The sequence below is a fragment of the Sceloporus occidentalis genome, unplaced genomic scaffold (assembly GCF_023333645.1).
Source record: "Sceloporus occidentalis isolate IW3139 unplaced genomic scaffold, rSceOcc1.0.p SCAF_7, whole genome shotgun sequence".
In the NCBI taxonomy this organism is placed as follows: domain Eukaryota; kingdom Metazoa; phylum Chordata; class Lepidosauria; order Squamata; family Phrynosomatidae; genus Sceloporus; species Sceloporus occidentalis.
In genome coordinates, this window is record NW_028316987.1 from 49482513 (window position 1) to 49505214 (window position 22702).

Sequence of the window (22702 nt, forward strand, 5' to 3'; positions counted from 1 at the left end):
CACGAGGCAACTTCCGTCCCGTCCCGGGGAAGTTAGTGCCCAGTCGTGTAGAAAAGGGGGCGGGGCGGGGAGTCGGCTTCCTGGTTGGGTGGAGAAAAAGAGGGCGGGGCGAAGAGTTGAGCTGGAAGAGCTCCGGCTTCCGCTCCAGGGCTGAGGGAAGAGAGAGGAAACGATGCGCGCCGTGAGGAGGCTCCTTTGGCAGCAGCGGTGGCGGGGCCGCAGTGGCGCCTCCTCCTCCTCCCGGTTCCCCTCCGCCGAGGGGCCCTCGCGAGGTTGACTCCGGAGGAGGAATGAGTTCGACGCAGGAAGGTAACCGCTGCTTCTTCTGTCTTGCAGCGCCCAGGGAGGCCTCTCTTCAGGGAAAGCACCCGCTCACATCCTCCCTTCATAGGCTTCCCAGGCGCTCCTTCTCCTGAGGGGAGACCCTTGGCTCTTCTTGACTTCCAAGTCGTTTCTGACCCTGCCATGGGGCTTTCTGGGCAGGGTTTGCTCAGAGGAGGCTGAGAGAGTGTGACCTGGAGGAGCCTATGTTAGCCAAGTCTCCTCATAGCTGGCTGGAGAGTGTTGTGGTTGTGGTTGTGGTTGTGGTGACTTCCAAGTCGTTTCTGACTTACAGCAAACCTAGCATGGGTTTTCCTTAGCAAGGTTTGTTCAGAGGGGCTTGCCATTGCCTCCCCCTGAGGAGGCTGAGAGAGTGTGACCCAGTGGGATCCCATGTCCAAGCCAGGATTCGAACCCTGGTCTCCAGAGTCCTAGTCCAACACTCAAGCCATCGCACTACACTAGCGCTCTCCAGACTGTACGCATGGACAGCACTATCTTGTAGACCCAGAGTAGCTCTGTTAGTAGACATGTTCCCCCTCGATGAGATACCAGACCCGTGTCTGAATAATTGTAGCAAGGTACAATAACATCCAAAATCTACAAAACAGCGATACCTTTATTGGTACGCACAATATACGTACTTCAAGCTTTCTTGCGATACATATGTTGTGCATTTTGGCTGGCCCTGTAAAGGTGTCACTGTTTTGTGGATTTTGGATGTTATTGTACTTTGCTATATGGCCAACATGGGCCTGATACAGACAGGCCAAAATAAAGCTGCTTTGAGTCACTTTGGAGGTATGCTGTTTAAATGATACATGTGTCCTAAAAGGCCAGAAGCTGCACTCCAGTCCTAAGGATCATTGAAACACCAGACCTCCAAAGTGACCTGAAGCAGCTTTGTTTTGGCCTGTCTGTATTGGTCACCCTTAGATATAAATGATTGTACGGTGTGTGGGGGAGAGAGACTGGCTGGCAATACAGTTATTCTTTGTTATAGCCCTATTTTTCAGCTGAATAAGCAAGTTATACGGAGCTGGTTGAATGCTTCTCTGTACACAGTAAAAGCATAACATGATGAATGCATGTAGAAAAAAAGACAGGAGGAAACATGCCACGGAGGCGGTGCTTTTGCCTCGTCTTGAATGTTCAAAGTTGCGTCATGAAAACAAGGAAGAGTCTTATGACATCTGAAAGACGATAGCTTTTATTGGGTGTAAGCTTTGTTTACTCTGGCAATGCGTGAAGCGAAGAAAGCTTATGCCACATGCAGCTTGTCAGTTTTTAAGGTGCCATAATGTTCTTGATTTTGCTGCAAGTGACAATCTGCCTAGAGATTTCTTTTTGGAAGGGTTTACGGCATTTATTTTTGTCCAGAGCAGCCAGTGACATGAAATGTGAACGGTCCAGGGACAGAGATAGTATCATCTTCCTTGATCTTTGCCTTATAACACCTTTGTTCTTTGAGAATGCCTACAGCAAATAGGGTTTCAAATGATGTGCAAAAGTGGCAAATGTAAGTCAGTTGTGCACAGTGTTCAAGTACTTTCATTATGAAGCTGATTTTAGTTCAGGGACTTTTTTTGACTGTCACATGTGTGTCAGTATTAGTTCTCTCTGACTAAAGGGAAAAACCAAAACAAAACTAGATGTACATCATCTCCAGTGCTCATGAATTGTGCACTTGCCTCGGTTGAAATGCTTCTGAACATGTTCCAGTCCTAAAGCGATACATAAACCTATCGTTCGAAATAACAACCCAAAGCATGCCCCAAATAACCTAGACCTCTCCCACGTTTTTATTTTAGGGCCTCAAAGGATGGTTGTAGATAGAGCTGCGTTTCAATGCTAGGTGCAGAAGAGGGTTTTCCTTCTCTCTAGAAGAGCAATAAACATCCCCTCCTGCACTGCAAATGTCATCACTTGCTTGTATGCAATTCCTGGCTGCTAATAACAACCTGATGAGTGACAATACAAGGCAACCGTAGATTAATATACTGTTGAAGTTTGTATTTCGTTGTCAATTGCATTCAAGTCAGCTTCTGTCATTCATACGTACTTCTAAGTTTCCTGGTCTTCAACAGTCCTGCTCAGGCCTTGCAAGCTCTAGACTGTGGCTTCTTTGATGGATCCAACTCACCAGAGACATAGTTGTCATCTTTTCCTACAGCCTTTCGTCTTACCAAGTGTTCTATTTTCTCATATCATCTCATGAGATGCCCACACTAAAATAGCCTCAGTATAGTCATTTTGGCTTCTGGTGAGAGTTCACAAGACCCAATGCACCCAATTCATTGGCAAATGTATATTGGTAAATCACAAGGAGGAGGGTAATAGACATAAATATTAAGATTGCTGTTAACCTAATGTCATGGGACCCATTGGTCATTGTTGCGATGTGTAAATTGGATAGGTGTTGAAAAAGTTGAGAGGAAGTAGAACGGGAAAGAAATGCATTTGGGTGGGATTATTTATGAATTGCTCAAACCTGATGACAGACCTGTGTGGCCATTTTTAAAATATGACCAAGAAGAATGTAGATTTCATATGAAGGATATGGAATTTGACAGTATTGTATGATTAAGTTTTTTCAAGCGGGATTTGCAAAATGAATTTGGGGGGGGGGGCAAGCATTTGATATTTAATAGAGAAGAGCACACGTCTTTTCACTTCCAGTAGGCATAAAAATGGATTGGGGAAAATAGATGTAAAGCAGTCAATACTAGGACTCCATGGTCAGTGGGAATGGATAGAAGCCAAGTCGGTTGCATTATTTCTTTGATGTGTATTCTGTTGTTTTCCCAGGACAGGGATACAAAGTGGCTCATAGCAAGATTAAACTAGGCACAGGTTAAAACAGATACTGAGAAAAGCAGAATATTAAAAGTAATTAAGTGATTGTATCGTACAATTCTATTCATATGCATTCAGAGAGAGTCTCACTTCTACTCCTAGATAAGTGCACATAGGATGGCAGCCATAGTATTAAATTACTATATGTTTTTTTAAAAACCTTTTCTAAAGCTTTTCCAAAAACTTTCTTTAACCAGTTAAGGAAGCCATCTGTCAAGAGTGAGTACTGTTATTTTGATGTTTACTTTGCTTGGGTCATTTTGGTCTTAGAGAGTGGTTTCTTTGACTGCTCAGAGCAAATTAGGCTTCAGGCCAAATCCAATAGTCTCAGATTCTAGTCTTGAATTCCTTATGCTCTGTGAGGTCAAGTCCTGGAATGAATTTGGATTACAGTCCTCTTCTGTCTCTTCTGAGACAGTCACAGTCTACAGAGACCCTTTTTATGTTTGGTGATTTTTTTCCCATCTGAAAATGCCCAACATACATAAAAACCACCTGAAAACATATAGGCTTGTTTCTACTCCCCAAACCCCATGAAATCATGCACAAACATCAAAAAGTAGGCCATACAGGAACAGAAAGTGATGTAACATCACTTCTGATTTACCAGCAGTGCATTGTTGTGATTTGCCAAAGGTGTGCAGAAGCAAAACATTGCCTCCTACCCACTTTCCAACCCCTGCTTTAGCCATCTGTGAAGATGCAGGCTGCTCTAGGTTGTTGTTTTATAGCCTATGTGTTCCATATTTCTCTCTTTGTCGTATCTCCATTCTTTCACCCCAGACAATTTTGAGCCTTCCAGGTTAAAATTGGAAGTTCCACTCGGGATGGAGGTGGGGATTGGGTTGATCCCTGAACATCTTTCATGCCCTGTGTACCATTTTAGGAAGCTACTGTTATCTTTAAAGAATTCTGACAAACTGATTGCTTTTAAGTCTTTGTAGATTATTGTTCCCTACCTTTGCTCTTCTAGAGTATGAAAAACTGTCTGTCACAGATATTGCCACATATGTCATGCAGAATCCTATTTGTAGAGGACTATTTCGTTTGACTTAAAATTCTGAGGTGCAGCATATTTGTATCTGTTGACTTAAAGAACAAACAGTCCAATGATCACTATATCTTGTCTGATACCAGAAGCTAAGCAGGGTCAGGCCTGGTTAGTATGTGGAAGGGAGACTGCCAGGAAAGGCCAGGCGCTGTAGGATATATTCAGGGGAAGGCCATGGCAAAGCACCTCTGAATATTCCTTATCTAAACATCCTTTATGAAACTCCTGAGATCATCATAAGTTGACAAGTGTTTTAAAGGTAGATAGCTTTTCCCCAGTTCCCAGTCATCTGTAAAGATTGAGGTTAGAGATCATTACCTTCATGGCCAATTAAATTAATTACAAAGGTTATATCTAATAACAGAGACACAACCTTTCTAATTAATTTGCATGGAAGCAATTGATGTGGATTTTGTAATTCTAAGACTATATGATGTGGGAAGATGGCAATCCCCCCTCCTTATGTCAGACCAATGCCATATTTGTGCCCTTTAGAAACTCCCAGTGAACTGGCAGCTGGTGTCTCACAGACTGACACTGATCCACTGGTACTTTAAGTAGCATTGATGTACAGTGGTCCCTCCCCATTCGCTGGGGTTAGGGGTGAAGGACCCCTGTGAATGTGGGAAAACCGCAAATAAAAAAACCACTATTCTTTTTACCTGAGAGAACACCTTTCTAGGGATCTCCAGGTCCTCCATGCAACTCTATGGTCAACATCTGCCAGAGGTTGATTGTAGAATCATGCTGGAGGACTTACAGATGCTTAGAAAAGTGTTTTCTCCAGCAGCTTCTAGATTCTCCAGCACATCTCTATAGTGACTTTTTCAAAGCTTTGAAACTGCCAGCTAAAGAAGGCCAGAACAACTCCTTCTGTGTGCTTTTGCCTGCAGGGAGAGTCATGCAGGCAGGCTTTTGGCTTTTAAGCTGGGTTCTTTGCTCAAGGAGATTTTAACTGGTGAGCACAGTCTGTTTATTTTGTATGTATGTGTTTTAATTGATTTTCTTCTATTTTGTAATTAAAATTTTATGTTCTATATTACATTATATTGTTAGCCACTTTAAGAGCTATTTTGTATTTGAAATGTAGAATATAAATACAATAAATAAATTAAATAAATGGCGGGGGAAGAAAATAACTGACTGATTTAGACTGAAAGGACAACAAAATTCTCATGTTGAATTAACTATGATACTGTTGTCTCTCAAATGTTCATTTCTTGTTTTCCACAGTTTTCACATATATGGTAGTAATTCTTGGAAGGATTCTTTTTACATGTGTTATAAATACATCAGAATCAGAAAATGTAGTTATGAAGTGTAGCTTTTTAAGTGTGATAATACTGAAAATGTAATCAAAATCTGACAGCATTCTTTTAAGTCTTCAATATCTAAAATGCTTTAATATAAACTTAGGTTGTTCAACATCATTATGTGTTTTTTTATTTAGCTGTCATGGATGAATTGGTTGAAGATGACATTGATATTTTGAATCACGAAAAAGCAGACCTTCATCATAAGCGAGATGAGGGAATTCCCATTCCAGTATATACAGGAGAAGAATCTGTTGCTTCTCATTTTGCACTTGTCACTGCTTATGAAGACATCAAAAAACGGCTAAAAGAAACTGAAAGGGAGAACTCACTCTTAAAGAAAAGAGTTAGAATGTTAGAAGAAAAAGTAAGTAACTGCTTAGCTACATTGCATGAGAAGGTACATTCAGTTTCATTTTTGATAATACAGTGGGCCCTTCCTATACGCAGGGGATCCATTCCAGACCCCTCCATATGTATGGGGGAAAACACGTAAAGTCAAATCCCTTTGTTTCTTATGGTGGTGCACTCCTGCACCTGAGGCCACATGCACATCTGTGGCGCACACACCATTTTGTCCCCCCAGTCTTGCTCTACGCATAAGCTCAAAGCCATGTACAGCAAGCCTGCATATGGTGTGGGCACGCTGTAAAAGGTTTTGATAATAAAAGGTTTAAAGGCCTGAAATTTTTTTCTTTTTTTGCCATGCTTAGAATTTGTCTTCAGAAAATTCAGGATAATTTTTTTTAAGCAGAATGTTTGTTTTTTGAAAAGTTAATACATAACTTAAGATAGGTAGCTGTAAAAAGTGTCAAAGTTTACATGTTTGCCATGTTATTAAATATTAACAGCAGACAATATTAGGATGTGGATGCTGACACTAGTGAAAATGTAATCTTCTCATTCTGATCTTTTAGCTACTTGGTTCTAATTTGGAAGAAACGACGAGCTCTGTAGGTCGTGAGCAGGTTAACAAAGCATATCAAGCATACCGAGAGGCTTGTATTGAACGAGATAATCTGAAAAGTAAACTGGATAAAATGGTATGTTTTGTGCCGTGGGTTAAAAAGAGTCTAGAATACTGTATGGGTGCAGTGGTGGAAGCATATTGTAATTTATAGAGTAAACAAGATTAGCTTGCCTGGCTGTTAGAGCAAATACGTTTTGATCATTCCAGTCACAAAAAGTATTGGGTTTATTTGAGGTAAGCACTAAAATTATGTTGATCTTAATGCAGGAGTTCAACATATGTGTTTATTTATTTATTTATTTAAATTGGTTTGAAAAGTTCTTATTTCTGACTAGATTATGTCCAGTATGTTGTTCTGTTGATTAACATTATAGAATGAAAAGGGGGAATTGGAGCAAAAACAAGATGAGCATTTTTTGTAACGTGGAGATTCCCTTCAAACACAAGGTGTATAAACATTAAAAACAAGTGGGAACTGGAACAAAATATTGCTGTGCTTCCTTGCCTCTTCCAACACAAGTGTTCCTGTTCAGGATTCTAGCCAATCATGTCCTCTTCAAGGATACTGTAGGCATCTTACATTATCTGATGTGGTGGACCAGCAGCTGTTTTCCTCACTGTGCCATGGATCAGTGCTTTATTCATGACATATTGTTGTATTCACATAGTTTTCCTGGAGATATGGACTGGCACTAGTCTATAGACAACCATTCCACTCTTCTTCCTCCATTTCCTCAGCTTTCTGTTTTTCTTTTCCCATTAATTCCAGGGATCTAGGAATCCAAGTAGATTCTTTTCCAGGGATCTAGGCGTCCAAGTAGACCACAAGTTGAACATGAGTCAACAGTGTGATGCGGCAGCTAAAAAGGCCAATACAATTTTTGGTTGCATCAATAAAAGTATAGTGTCTAGATCCAGGGAAGTAATAGTGCCACTCTATTCTGCTTTGGTCAGGCCCACTTGGAATATTGTGTCCAGCTCTGGGCACCACAATTCAAAAAGGATGTTGAGAAACTGGAGTGTGTCCAAAGGAGGGCGACTAAAATGGTGAAGGGCCTGGAAACCATGCCCTATGAGGAACGACTTAGGGAGTTGGGGATGTTTAGCCAGGAGAAGAGAAGGTTAAGAGGTGATATGATAGCCCTGTTTAAATATTTGAAGGGATGTCATATTGAGGAAGGAGCAAGTTTGTTTTCTGCTGCTCCAGAGACCAGGACCTGGAACAATGGATGCAAGCTACAGGAAAAGAGATTCCACCTCAACATTAGGAGGAACTTCCTGACATTCCTCACAGTGTAGTGGAGTCTCCTTCCCTGGATGTCCTTAAATAGAGGCTTGATGGCCATCTGTCAGGGATGCTTTGATTGTAAGTTCTTGCATGGCAGAATGGAGTTGGACTGGATGGCCCTTGTGGTTTCTTCCAACTCTACGATTCTATGATTCCTCAACATTCTATTGTTCTGAGAGGCCAGCAAGCCTGCTCAGGCTTTCTTTGGCTTTAATTTGTTACACCTTATTCTCTCTACATATCTCAGGATTCACACAACCATATCAATACTTCCCTCTTGTTTCTTAGTAGTCCACTTTGGCACCAGTCCTGCTGGCCATCAATCTTGTGTTTGCTGTTTGAGAGAATGAGGGTAGGCCTGAAACAGAAGTTGCAGATCTATGCATATATATAGGTAGCACAAATGTGTATTTAAAGAAATCTGCCAGTGTGGTGCAGAATCTTTGGAAGGCAGAGAACATATTATTAACAACAAACTAGTGATGAACCTCGGATGTCCATCAGCTGCTTATGTTCATTTTGATGGTCTGACTTAATGACAGTAGGGTTTGGTTTTGTGCCCTCACAATGTATGTTATTTCATGGCATGCAGGGTTCTGGCATCTATCTGATTTTGACTTTATAGTGCTTTAGAAACAATAGTGTGAACTTCTGATAGCTCAGCTGTCTTTTCATGAAAAGCTAGTTGGCATTTTGTCTCCCAGTATTTCAGGCATGTGTTGATTTTATTAATGACCAACAAGCTAGACAGACAGAATCCTGACAGTATGTCCTCCCTCAAATAGATAAGAGAGAACAGTGAATCCTTACAAAACATGAATGAGCAGTTGCAGTCTAAAGAAGTGGAACTCCTGCAGCTAAGAGCTGAAGTGGAAACTGAAAGAGGTGTGTATTCTCTAACAAAATGTAAATGTATGCACTGGTCTACAGAGCTGTGTATGGGAAACATTGTGGGCCACTGTCTGTTTATTTTCCATCTTCTAGTTCAGTTTGTGTAACCAGATATCATAGCAGTAAGCTATGTAGAAGCCAAGTATAGTGTCTTAGTATTTTTTGGAGACATCACTCTTGATATGACTATGTATTACCAGTGTTTCCTTCAAAAGACTCACAAACCATGATACTATATTTGGAGAAGGGAGGTTGTCTTTATGTCTAGTTATGCAGATAATATGAAGATGAAATACTTTTTAATGATAATGTCTGGACCTGACAGTTTAAGTTAGGATTTATTGCAAGAACTCAAATTTCTACCATATTATACATTTCTCTTTCAACAGATTCAAAGGACAGTTTATGTAAAGTCAAAATGAAAGAAATTAGAACAAATATGGAAACAAAAGCGTTAAAACAGCACAATATAAAAGAATACTATAAGAGTCAGCAGATTTGAAGGCATATGCCAAGTATCAATAAAGCAATATACTGTACAGCATTTTTCTAAAAAGCTGTGTAAGATAAACATGTTTGCCTGACACCAAAATGACTTTGAAATAGGTACATAGTAATGCTCCCTAGTAAAAGCATTCCATAGTTGGGGCCATCAACATGTAGGATCTTCGGATGTTGTCACTGCCATATTGTAGATGGTGTGGTGCTGAAGAAGTTCTTCAGTTGAAGATTTATATAGGTAGGCAGATGTGAAACAGAATGGTTCTTTAAGTGTCTTTATTCCAAGTTGGTGCTTTAAAGCTCTAAACAAGCGTTTTACATTAGTTTCCAAAATAAACTTGGAGACAGTGCAGGTGACAGACTCAAACATGATGTTATAATGTCCCAAATAATTGCACTGTCAGAACTGTATTTGAAGATAGTTATTACCTATAACACTGAGACAAGTGTTGCAGCTTGATAAGTTTGCAAGATATGCTTTCAGTTGACACAGTAGCATAAACTGCTAGAAGATACCTTTTGCCATAGAGGCAATCTCTACTCCCACTTGGTATCTCCTGTGACAACAAGTGATCAGTTAGCATTCCCGGAATCCAAATGTGTTTCTTCAGGGGAAGTGGAATTTGTTGCCACAATCTCTGCCATGCACCGAGTTCCATTTTGCTGGTCCTCATCTAGTCTGGTTGTGAATCTAGGAATTGTTGAATGCTCTCACAACCTGAACTGGAGGAAAAAGAGAGAAGCACTGTGACACCTCTCCCCAGCCTCTGGATGATTTCTTTCAGTGTTGTCATATTGATATCAGAAGGTACAAAATAAAATCACGAAAGGCCCAATAATATAAATCACAGGGAGTTGCAGTTTTGATGACCAAAAAAAATGGTTATCAAAGCAGGAGCGAAAATACTTTAACCTAATACTCTAGTTCTCATGATAGATAGTCTCCATTAATATTTTATCAAACACTGCTCTGGACACCTCCATAAACTAAAGTGAACTAGCAAGTGATGTTGAATTACAAAACAGTTGAGTCATTTCACTTTCAAACTGCCTTTCAGACTTGCTCAGAGTATGTCTTGAGCAGGTTCCAAGTCTGTCAAGGTTCCAAGAGGCCATTCTAGGAGAGACTTTTCTAGATTATTTTTGTACCAGAAGAAGGGTGCAGCTACACTATAGAAACAATCTGTCCACAAGTGGTGGCTGTTTACCACTTTTAAATGCTGCAGCTCTATCCTATGGAATTCTGGGATTTATAGTTTTACAAGGTCTTTAGACTTCTTTGCCAAAGTGTGCTGGTGCTTTACAAAACTACAGATTCCAGCATTCTGTAGGATGGATTCATGGCATTATTTTTTTACAGTGTAGATGCACCCGAAACTTCTCAGTCACATTCAAATTAATAATTGTATCTATATCCCCAACAGTACATATAAGCTCAAAATAAGACCTGTAGTCTTCATTATGATGCAAAAAATAAGATAATAATAAAATAACTGTACTCACCTGGTACAGTTCCATACCCCTAGGAGAATGACTTCAGTGGTTCATCCTCTGTTTGAAGCCTAACAATATATCAAAGCAAGGGGAGAACATATAAGACCCCATTAAGTGAATGCAAAGATGGCTATAGACTAGGACAATTCTGACTGGTAGTTCCTTGGAGAGGCCAGATTACATAGGAGTCTTGGTAGTCCTAGTCCTCGATGCTTGATCATTTCAGCGGGGCCTCAGCCCCTCTCCAGTCTAGCCTAACTAGGCATTGATGTTTTCATTTCCAGATTCTTTACTGATCTGGAAAAAAACCCACATGTTCATTTATATTACAAAATAAGGAATTACTTCATTAGAAGTACTCACTGGATGCTTCTAAAAGTGAGATCTGAACCCAGTCTTTTGATTTTCCTTTTTATATCATATGCACATGCCAGCAAAAGACTTTGGGAATCAGTTTTAGCATATGAGAACTTGTACAATAAAACTTTTTCCACCTGCAATATTCATTGTGCTTTGCTAGTTGTTAATAGTGTAGTTGTTTCATAATTGGGAAACTACTTGTATAGCCCTTTCTGAAAATCAAATGAAAACTTAAGTTTTATCACTATCAACCCTTAGTGTTGCACTATATTCTAACTGAGTGATAGATTTTATCTTATTTATTGACAGTGCTGAAGAGTCTGAGTTCAAATCCATCTAATTGGGAAATAGACAACCTGAATAATGCCCTGAAGGTGTACAGTTTGGAGCAAGATTTGGAGAAACTGAGAGAAGAATGCAACAATCTTAGAAAAGAACTACAAAAGTCTCTGCAGAAGGTATTACTGTATTACGGATTCTGTTATCAAGTTGTGGACAAGAGGGTCCATTAAACTCTAAAATAAAATGTTGGATGGCTCCACAACCTAATGTTTTTCCCCCTGAAAATAGGTAATTAGCCTGCATGGAAATCATGCAGATGAGCTTTAGTTTTTCCTGGCCTACAATCTGGCTGACCCCTCACCAACTTCATTAAGGATTTTGACAACATGACATTCTCTTGACCAGATAAATGTTTGCATTAATGGATTTTGCCTGAAGCTAGATATGCTGTTGATTTCAAAGCTATAATGAGGGAATGAAGAATGAACAGTTGAGGAAAAGATGTATAACAGAATTTGTGACAGACTCCTTCAAATTAGTGCCATTCTCGTTATTTATAAGAAGGAGTTACCGCTGTGTTCCTCTGCACTACATGTTATGCAGTTTTGAAACTTGTTTTTCACCTAGTGCAAAACAACTTGTTTATAGCCTTTTCATACTATTTTCAGATAATTTATAAAGAGAGCCAGTATGGTGTAGTGGTTTGACTGTTGGACAATGACTCTGGAGACCAGGGTTCAATTCCCAGCTCAGCCATGAAACCCACTTGGTGATCTTGGGCAAGTCATATGCTTCCAGCCTCAGGGGAAGGCAATGTCTAACTTCCTCTGAACAATTTGCCAAGAAAACCCATGATAGAAAGGGAAGAGATTAAGAGGTCTTAAGTAGAGAAGGGACAATGAAGAAAGAAGATGAGATAATGCGAGAAGGTCTAAGAAGAGTAACTGATGGAAATAAGAGCAGAAGTGCTGAAGACTAGAAGATTATTTTAGGAAAGGTTTGAACATTATATGCTTAATTTATTACTTTGTATGAATGTATGTAGGATTATGTTATTTTGTATGTGTGTTTAATATGTATGTTTTTTCCTAAGCTAATAAAATTTATAAATTAGAAAAGAGAAAGAAAACCCCATGATAACCTTAGGGTTACTATAAGTCGGAAACAACTTGAAGGCATAAAACAAAAAGAAAGTAAAGATTGCTGCTTCTTTTTGTATTTGTTCTTGTTTGTCTTGATGCAGTAATGGGCTGATTACAGTCAGTACTTCATTAGTGGGTCAAAATGATGTAACTTAGCTTGGTTTAATGCTTTTCAAGTACAAGTTGAATCTCTCTTACCTGGATTTCCAAAATCCTTCAAGAACCAAAACTTTTTAGTAGGTGGCTGAGATAGCGACACCTTTGCTTTCTGATGGCTCCATGTACACAAATGTTGTTTCATGTGCAAAATTATTAAAAATACAGTCCACCCTCACCAAATGCGCCCTCACCATATGTGGCTTTGAACTTATGCAGACGGCGAGCGGGGAGGGACAAAATGCTGCAAGTGCTGCAGGTGTGCTGTGGTGCACCACCATTCAAATGAATGGGACTCCAGCATACATGAAATTTGCCATACCGGGGAGGGGGGTTTGGAATGGTCCCTCGTGTATGGCAAGGGTGGACTGTATTGTATAAAATTAACCTTCAGGCATGCATATATATATATATATATATATATATATAAGCTGTACGTGAAACATAAATGAATTTTGTGTTTAGACTTGAGTCCCATCACCAAAATATCACATTATGTATGTACAGTATAAGCAAATACAGAGGTTCCAACTTTTTTTAAAAAAAATCCCAAACACTTCTGGGCTCAAGGCATTTTGGATAAATGATATTCAACCTGTAACAGAAACTTAATTGCAGATTCCAGGAAGTTCCACTAGATGGTGCTAAATGCAAAATTGTAAATTGAATTGATAGTAACAGTACTACCTTGGGGAGAATTGGCATCTTTATCAATCTGCTGCTTAAAATTTACTGATTTGAGCATATAATTTGTGACAGTTAATGAATCAATTTGTGGTACATATTGCAGTAACATTACACTTTGTTATTTGTGACATTTATTATTTGTATTGTTAAACAATCACACAGCCACAGTTCATTTATAAACTCATTTGTAAAATTGGGTATGACTCAAGTGATTTTATCTAGAATCAGTGTGACTATATTAAAGCTAAACTTTAAATCTTATGGCTATTACTTCTGCAATTCTGATGGCACAATAAAATTAAAAACACTGGTAGCTAGCTAGCTCTCATGGGGAATTAAAATGGAAATACGTTGTAGTTACTGGTTTCTAAATAAATAATTTATTAAAAGCCATTCATTAAGTCTTTACATATTTCTTTCCAGGCTGAATCCCAGGAAGGAATCTTAATAAATGGAGACTCTGTCCAGCAGCAGGATGTTGATAGGTATGAAGATCCCTGGAATTTTTTCATCCTTGTTATAAAACTACAGTACAGATCAGTTTCTGTAAGTAATCCAGTCTATATTTGTTAACTCCAAAGAAGACTGGTTTGTGGGAAGACCTAACCATAGTCAATCATGCCTTAGTGACATTGGGGGGGGGCATTTTATGATATTATAGCATGTGATTGTACTTGAAGACTGTTCAGACTTGACAGCTGGTTTACAATGCATCTTCACAACAGGCCATAGAGCAACTAACTTTGATTGAAGACAACTTCACTGAGGTTTTTTGGGTTTATGCCCAATCCAGGGTATTGGGTGCTACTGTTAAAGCCTTGATTTCCAATCTTGGGTTCCTGGATGAGGTTGGAATTATGCTCTCAGAAGCACCAGCCAGTATGATTATTGGTAAGGGATTTGGGAAGTTACAATCCACTGACATAAGGGGACTCTCCTATTGGAAACATCTGCAGTAAATTTCAAATAGTGATTTAGCTTGCACAAACATACATATTGACATAGGAAATGTGCAGAGAGAAGCCTTACTGTTGGTTCATTTTCCCTCAGAAACATAATGGATAATCATGCTGGACAGGGCCTATTCAGTGAGAACACCAATGCTGTGGAGGTCTTACCTTGGAAGGCTTGTCACTTTCATCTAGATAGTCTTTAGGTGATTGGTGAAAAGAGTTTTCTTTCACAGGAGTAAGCTAGTGTTTGGAGTAAAGTGTTTTATTGTGTTCTGACTGCTGGGCCTCTTGGTTATTTGTTATTTTGTTGTGCACTGTCCTCTGTTTTACTGATGATTCTGGATTGGATCCAGATGCAATTATGCTTAAATGAAATAGTTAAGACCAGTGTGACTTAAGTTTAAAACACGCTGCAGAAATAATCCAGTTTGAGACATCTTGAACTGCCCTGGCTCAATGCTAGAAATTCTGGGAGCTGTGGTTTTGTGAGACACTTAGCCTTCCCTGTCAAAAAGTTCTGGTGCCACAATAAACTGTAGCCCCAGGATTCCCTAGCTCTGAGCCAGGACAGTTAAAGTGGTATCAAAATGTATTGTTTCTGCAGTGTGTTTTGGAGTCATGACTAATGTAGATTCTGTTGTTTTTGTGGGTCTTTTCTACATACAAATAAGTCTGGATCTGAGTCATTGCTTTTATTTTGGAGTAAAAATACCTTACAATAAGGAAATATGCTGTCTATGTAAAATATTTCATATTTAAATAATGAACAGTGGCCCAAATTTTGAAGGCAATACTCTGAGCAGCTTAGAGATTGGATTTACAGGTCAACCAGTGACCCACCCTGCAAAGCACTGCATGTGTGGTGTGTAGTTAAGCTTTCAAATTCCACCTACTGAAAAAAAGACATCAAGGCATGTGACACTATTCAGAAATGCATTTTCCTTGTTTTCCACATGAGGGAGAAGTAGGACCTGGTTAGAAGCAGTCATTTTATTATTACTTTCTGGCTAGCATCAGAAAAAGGAAAGAGGGTAGACATGTCAGAATATATTGGCACAGCATGTGTGTTAATAACTTATACAGTAGACCCTTTAATCTCAGCTATCCCTTTTAATTATTTGGGGTAATTTGGTATTTTAGTAGCTGTTTGGTAAGCACTGCTAGGAATCATACCCTATTACGTTTACCTTTAAAAGCATTTCTTTGGTATGCAAATTAGCACATACAGACTTCCACTGTGAAAACAAGTCTACAGCTCTTTTCACGCCTAGAGAAAGTTCTTTGAAATGTTTGTTTCAGCAAGTGCCCTTTGATTTAATTTAACTGTCATGATTCATTTACCTGATATCCTTGTGAAATAGTTGTCACTTGTCAATGGCACATGACATTTCTTTGATCAAATATGATTTTTTTAAAAAACTTAAAACAGCTAAGCTAAGCTTCAATGTAGCACTGGTAAAAATATCATTTTAACTGAATTTACAGAATCTGTGGTATGGGATTCCTACATAGTTTTTATTACTGTGAAAAGTGTAGTTATAAGCCTTATCTATCTGATGCTGAAGAAAAGGAAATCACACTGGAAAAACAATTAGGTTTATAATTATGAGGTATTGTGTGATCATAATTGAAGTCTGGGAGTGTTAATTGTTTTGTTGTTGTTGTTTTTATTTATTTTTAAAAATTTAATTTATTTATTTATTTAATTTAAGAAACTTGTTTTGGTGTTTTGTCGCTTGTTGTATATATTAGTAGCACTGTCATCTCTCTCTAAATTTGATTTTGTAGATCCTTTGAACTTTCCACAAGCCTAAGATTCTGTTTCCATTGAGTTTAATTCATTCTTCCTTAAGGCCAGTGGAATCCATTTGCCTAATAATGGAAATCCATTGATTATTATTATGAACTCAGACTTCCTCTGCTGTGTTTGGTGCACATCTTAAACCAAAATTTTGTATCCCAAAAAGCTAAGATCTGTGAATCCTCCATGATTATAATAAAATGTTGCCCCTGAAATGTGGATACAGCTAAATACAGTATCAACAAAAGTGATATTTTCAAAGTACGTACTGCCAAGTTATACAATAACTACCCAAATTGTTGTGACATAGAAATTGAAAAATGTGCAGTATTTAAGCTGAGAGATGAATGAAACTCTGGTGATTAGTAGCCGGGTTGGCCAGAGTTGGGACAAATCCTAGGGCAAGGGAGGTGAGAATAATCTCATTCCCAAATCTTGTATGATAGCCTTTCACTTTATTAATACTTTGTTAAATAAATAAATAAATAAACAAATAAATAAACAAACAAACAAACCTGAGTATAGAGAGATGAAATTAACTTGAAGCTAGAAATTGTATGCACTGAATACCTCTTGGATCTCTGGATTTTGTAGCTGAAAATATGATTGCTGCTTCTCTAGTACAAACTAGTATTTTTTGCCTGTTGGCCACTTCCCTGTATTTCATTACTGAAGTGACGAAGGAGCCTGTCAGCACCTGAAATACATATTTCGCTAGAGATTCAGTCACTTAACTTCTTAAGATCTACTGGAAACCGTTTTCCATATTTATGGGGAAACCCTTCACATCAGTGGTATAGGAAAACCTCTACACCATACAGCTTCTAGTAGCGGTTGACTGTGTTTTTGGAGAAATGAAAGTGCTGCAAATCTTGTGGAAAAGTTACAATCCATCCATTTTGGAAACATGAACACTTTTTGTGTTGTTTGTGAAGCAGCTGAGTTGTTACATGGAAATAATTTAGGGTTTATTCTGGGCAGTCATCAACATAAGTTTTTTTTAGAGCTCAGCCTTTGATAGCCTGAATAAATGAGAGCAGCATCTCTCATTTACTCATCAAGACGAGAGTTCATCTTGTTCTTATACGTGCTGTAGTAGTTGCAAATTGCATTTTCACAGAAACTAAATGTTCCTCAATTCTGGCTTTCTTTTCACCTAAGATTGATAATGCTAAACATTTGTTCAGATATAGTTACTAAAAGTGGCACCTGCAACATTGCCACTTTGTTGGAAAGTATTCTGTCCCTTTAAAGGGATTATTCATAGGCATGATTCCAGTTAAACTTGGAAGAGGAAACTTATAGTGGCATTCTCAGGATGGCATGGAAGAGTTGTCCACTATGATTGGGTTCATCTGGACAAGGCAAGAGTCCATGTTCTTTTTCAGTCGTGACTAATAGAACCACTTCCCTTCCCTAACAGTTTTTGTGTCCTGCCATACCACCCAAACAGGGTTGCTCTTCACTGATAAATATAGAGTAAACTTTAAAATTTGGATCAATTAATTAGGATGGAAATTGAGAGGCAGTAGGCGGGTCCGCTTTAAAACGTAACTCTTCATTTTGGGTGTGCTCTGTGTCTCCAGCATCATTGTTGTTAGACATGTTCTGTAGGGAAACTGAGGAGACATAATTGCCTCAGAAGAGTGATATGATTTATTTACCATTAAAGCATATAATGCCTATTTCATGAATTTTTTGAAAACAGTGTTTTAGGATATGCTCTAAATTCAGCAGAACACTGAACAGGCAAATGCCTAGATGCAGAGGTGATCAGGTGGGTAATGCAATTTGAGGTTCTGGAGTAACTGTGACCCAAAGTGTAGCAGAAATGAATTTTATTCCTGCCCAGATGAATATAGAGTAGAGTGAGTCTTCTGATTTGTATTCTGTTGTTAAGAAAACATTTTTTACAGAGTCAAATTCTATATTATCATTTAGAATAAGTCAGTTTAACAAGTTACGAAGTTTTAATCCATTGAATTTTAATCCAGGCAATTATCAGCAGAATTTTAATGCTACATATTTAAACAGAATGAGCTGGATAGCTATGTTAAATACAAGCGCTTCCCACTTTTTGATGGATCATTGTTTAACCACTTCCAAATTATAACCATAACGTAATTATGAAAAACGTAGACTCCTGCTTTGTTCTGTTGGCATACTGAGATAAACCCAGTCATAGTGGATTACTCCTCTTGCCATCCCAGAATGAATGTTCATGTCAACCTCTTACGCTTACATTGAGGGGAAGGGAAGACTTTTAGGAGTAGTGAAGAACTCTCTCTCCCAGTGAATATCCATTGTTATATCTGTTTTGCCTGAAGAGTTAGCAGCTCCAGCCTGGACATTTTGTAGCTAGAACAAGGGGAGCACCTGCAGTTCAGGTGTCTGAACCATTCCTGCATCAGGAATGGAATTGTGTGAGCCTTTCAGATGATGTTGAAGTGCAACTCCAAACAGCCTCAGTCACATAGTGAATGATGGGACTCACCGTTTGACAAAATTTGGAGGACTGCAGATACATTCTCTGTAGATGCCAGCCACAGATGCAACTCCAAACAGCAAAATGTCAGGAATAAACACTTCTAGAACATGGACACATAGCACGAAAAGGGCACAAAAAACTATATACCAGCCATGAAAGTCTTTGACTTCACACTCTGCAGATAATTTGCTGTTTAATATATAAATCTCTCCCCTGCTCCTTCCAGAATAGTTACGCCCAGAATAGTTACATTAAGTTGCCAAGGGTTTGAGCAGGTCACTTCCCCCTCTTACCCTGCCCTCCATTTTCTTTCTTTCTTTTTCCAGCTGTGACTCCTAACATTCTGTGTCTCAGAAAACATATCTAGGGGCAGCCCATTAAAGGTATTGCTGTCTTATGGATTTTGGGTGTTATTGGACATTCTGTGTTTCCGTTATTCTTGACATAGAATTTCACTGATAAACTGATAGTCTGCCTTGAACATCTATCAGCATTTACTTGCAGGCTGTTGTTGGACAGACTTTTAAAATATGACTTTCTAATCAGATCTCTCTGCCTAGGAAGTTCCCAAGTCTTTAGAGAAAAAGAATTTCCTGATTTTTGGACAACCTCATTTGGCTTCCCAGCTGATAGTGAAGTGAAATGGCATAGTGTGTTTTAGAGGGAATATTAGTTCTGTACCACAAGAATAATTAAGAATAATAATGTAAAAGTGTAAGTAGATAAACAGGTACCACTTCAGTGAGAAGGTAAGAGTGTTCTGTGCCGTCACGCTGGCCAGACGACCACAGAGCCGTCTTTGACAATGCTGGCTCTTCAGCTGAGTAATGGAGATGAGCATTGCCCCCTACAGTCAGACACGACTTGATAACCATGTCAAAGTGGAAACCTTTACCTTTACTGCTAGAAACAGTAGTTAAACACTATTTCATTCTCATCTTCTTTCTTCCTTTTTTCTTGTCTAATGTTTTAATTGAGAATAACAGTACTTAAAATTTATATAACATACTTCAAATGCTCAAGGTATTGTCTCAGGGATCCTCAAAACATCCATTCAAATTAGACCTGTAATATAATTGTTTCCATATTGCAGACAGGGAAAGCTTAGAGAAGAGTGGTTTGTGTACGTCCAACCTACTGGACCATAGCTGATATGAGAACTGAACTGGAAACATTCTCTTACAAGGAAAAGCTAAAGTTCTTGAGTTGTTTTTGTCTAGGAAAAAAGGAGGTGGGAGGAATGAATGAAATGGGTCTCACAATTATAGATCATCAAGTGAAGTATATTTACAGCAATCATATAAGAGTATTTCTCCATGACTACATAACAAAACTATGAAGTGCACTACCACAAGATATATTGAAGGTTCCTGCGTTTAGGTTTTAAGGAAGGATGAGAACATTTTGGAACAGTTGTTAGTGCTAAGTAGAAAGGTAATGAAGGCTCCACATATATAAGTGGTGTATTTCCTAATGACAGCTGCTGAGACATCCACTGATGGAAAGGTATCAGCATGGCCTATTCGTGAGTGCTTTGGTACATCTGACTTGTGGGTAAGCTAGGCGAGTTGAATCTTTGTCTTATCTAGCCAGGCATTACTTTTTTTACTTCTTAACATCTGTCATTTCTTTTCTTTTTTTTCTTCTTTTTTTTTTGGTGTTGACAATTAGGTTCCAACAACTACAAAGCAAAGTTAATGCACTCTTTGGTTTATGTGTCCTTTTGTAGATATAGCTGGATATTGAGAAGTTACAGTGCTGGTGAATGCCACTTGAAATTGAACTTTTTAATACACTACTTTAATACTTAGAAATAAATGATATTATTATTATTATTATTATTATTATTATTATTATTATTTACAGTGGGCTGCAAAGCTTGTTATTAGCTCTCCAAACCAATGGCTTTTGCTTTTAGTTTTTTGTAAATTCTGCATGTAGAAATTGAGAAGCCTGCTGAAATTTTAACTTCTAAAATATGTTTTCAGTGAAAATGTGCAGCAAGCATACTGGGAATTGAAGAAGGAGATGTCTAATCTGCATCTGGTGACGGAAGTACAAACTGAAATGCTAAAGAAACTGAAACTTTTTCCATTAGGAACCAAGAAAGGCAAGTCAAGGTTTAGATAATGCCATCTCACAAATAAACCACTGATCCTAAACTGGAGCGCAGCTTGCTATTGTAACTTATCAAACCCTTAACAGTTGAGGCTAATAAGCCCCATTTTTATTCTAGTTCCAACCTCCCCATTTTCTGTCTCTACTTCTGTCTTGTTCTGGTCAACTTCACACATAAAGGTGTTGCTGGTGGGTTTGTTTTTTTAATGCTGTATTCTCTTCCCTTGTGGCTTTTTTCCTCAGTCAAGTGTTACTTATTTGTACGAGGCTGAGGTGTTAAGTTTAGTTGTATTTGACCTTTTACCACAACTACTTCATATAAAAAACCCTACCAAAAACGTTTCATTTTTCTGATGCCTTTCTCTGCAAGTAACGAATGCTTTTAAGATGAATGCACACCAAAAATCCAAACCAAACACTGTGCATCCTATATTTCTTAAGCATTTGCTGGGATAATTAATTGATCTTGAGAGCCACTTTGTACAAATTTAAATTTCTACACAGAAATAATTCCTTGAAGTTAGATCTTATTAAAAAATTTAAAACTTTCCTCCTGAAACCTCCCATATCCTTTTCAGTTTTTAAATAGCCAGTCTTATCCTCAGCCTTCAGAGGTTATAGAATAGGGATGTGGAATATGTGGTCCTATGGATTACAATCCCCACCAGTCCTCACCATTATGTAAACTGGCTGGGACTGATGGGATTTGTAGTCTAATGATATCTGAAGGGCCACAAAAGCCTGTGTTGTCCAGACTGTGATCTATTTCCATATACAGTATCTTGGAGCCAAGTCAGACACAATTCTTTTTATAGCTGATCCAGGAAGTATGTATTTCTTATGTGGAGGTGATGATTCACTTCTTAATTCTAAAAGGAAGATAAGGAGATGGGGCCAAACCTCCCCCCCATCCTATTACATCCCTGTGATCTGATGCTAGAAGACAACTGCTGGCTTTCCAGATGATGATGGACCACTCCCATTAGTCTTACTCAACTTAACCAATAGTGAGAGATAATGAAAGCTGAAGTCCAAAAACATCTTAAGGGCCATAGGTTGTCTTATGGCTTTTCCCTATTGACTTCCTTTGAAGCAGGTTGGTGGGAAATGTTTCCATTCAGTGAAGGGCTGGGAAATAAGGTGGAAGAGGACAAATTAGTTACTGAGCCTTTCCTTCTAACTAACATTTAATATACACACTTGTGAAAGTTGGGCTCATCATGTGCAGGCTAAAGAGGAAGAAATCTGAACAGAATAAATAGAAAAATCTCCAAAATCCACAGCAAGGACTGTTCTTTGAGGTGTATACTGCTATTCCTCTCTTCCAGAAGTTCCATTTGCTGGGAAGATAGACTTTATTTCTCCAATATGCTTGGCTTAACTCCGTTAGAGTTAAATATAGTTTATTTGGAAACAATTAAGTCACATTAAAGTGAAATAAATGAACATAAAATAATGGGCTGATTTATCAGTGATTAGTTCTGATCTGATGAATAAAAGCATACAATTTATATTTGAGTTTTGAATGCCTTTTGTTTAGCAGAAAATCAAGAATATTTTACTGTTTCCACAGTGTCATCCCACATCCCTCTTCAGTGTGTTGAAGATCTTGAAAGGGATACTGCAAATCTACATTTAGTGGATTCTGGAGCAGTTTGCAAAAAAAGGCTACTCCTGCCAAGTGACGAAGTTTTCAGCAGTTCTGCATCTTCTCCCTCATGTACTGATGGGAAACTAATCCCAGTTTGTGACTCTGCATTTCAAGAACATAACTCCTATGGAAGGAGCTCTCTGGAAGACAATTCATGGGTCTTCCCAAGCCCTCCCAAACCTAGTGAAACAGTGTTTTGGGAAAAGAAAAACAGAGTGTGTCATTTAAACTTTCCAGAAAATAGTCTAGATCAGTGTAACCAAAACTGCCTGCACAAGAGCTAAGAACCCAAAAGGAACAACTTGATATAGCTTTCAAGAAAACATGGAGAGAAGGATGAGAAAGCAATCCAAGTAGGATCTGACTCTTTACTTCTTTA

The 22702-nt window shown here is 38.5% G+C and overlaps 2 protein-coding genes across 2 annotated transcripts in view; one reads left to right on the forward strand and one right to left on the reverse strand.

Annotated features, from left to right (window-relative positions):
• Nucleotides 1–88: 88 nt before the first annotated feature.
• AZI2 (5-azacytidine induced 2) lies at nucleotides 89–22607 on the forward strand. Its single transcript, XM_089532897.1, has 8 exons — nucleotides 89–309; nucleotides 5679–5908; nucleotides 6459–6584; nucleotides 8585–8684; nucleotides 11355–11503; nucleotides 13736–13797; nucleotides 20543–20664; nucleotides 22246–22607. The coding sequence occupies exons 1-8, from the start codon at nucleotides 291–293 to the stop codon at nucleotides 22605–22607; spliced, it is 1170 nt and encodes a 389-aa protein (XP_089389023.1). The 5' UTR covers nucleotides 89–290.
• LOC149309717 (COX assembly mitochondrial protein homolog) overlaps nucleotides 9130–22702 on the reverse strand; it is a 64103-nt gene continuing 50530 nt past the window's right edge. Inside the window, exons 5-6 of the mRNA XM_089532903.1 lie at nucleotides 10695–10753; nucleotides 9130–9914 (exon numbers count right to left, since the gene is read on the reverse strand). Coding sequence (XP_089389029.1) covers nucleotides 10714–10753 — 40 coding nt within the window. The 3' untranslated portion in view covers nucleotides 9130–9914; nucleotides 10695–10713. The remainder of the gene's footprint in view (nucleotides 9915–10694; nucleotides 10754–22702) is intronic.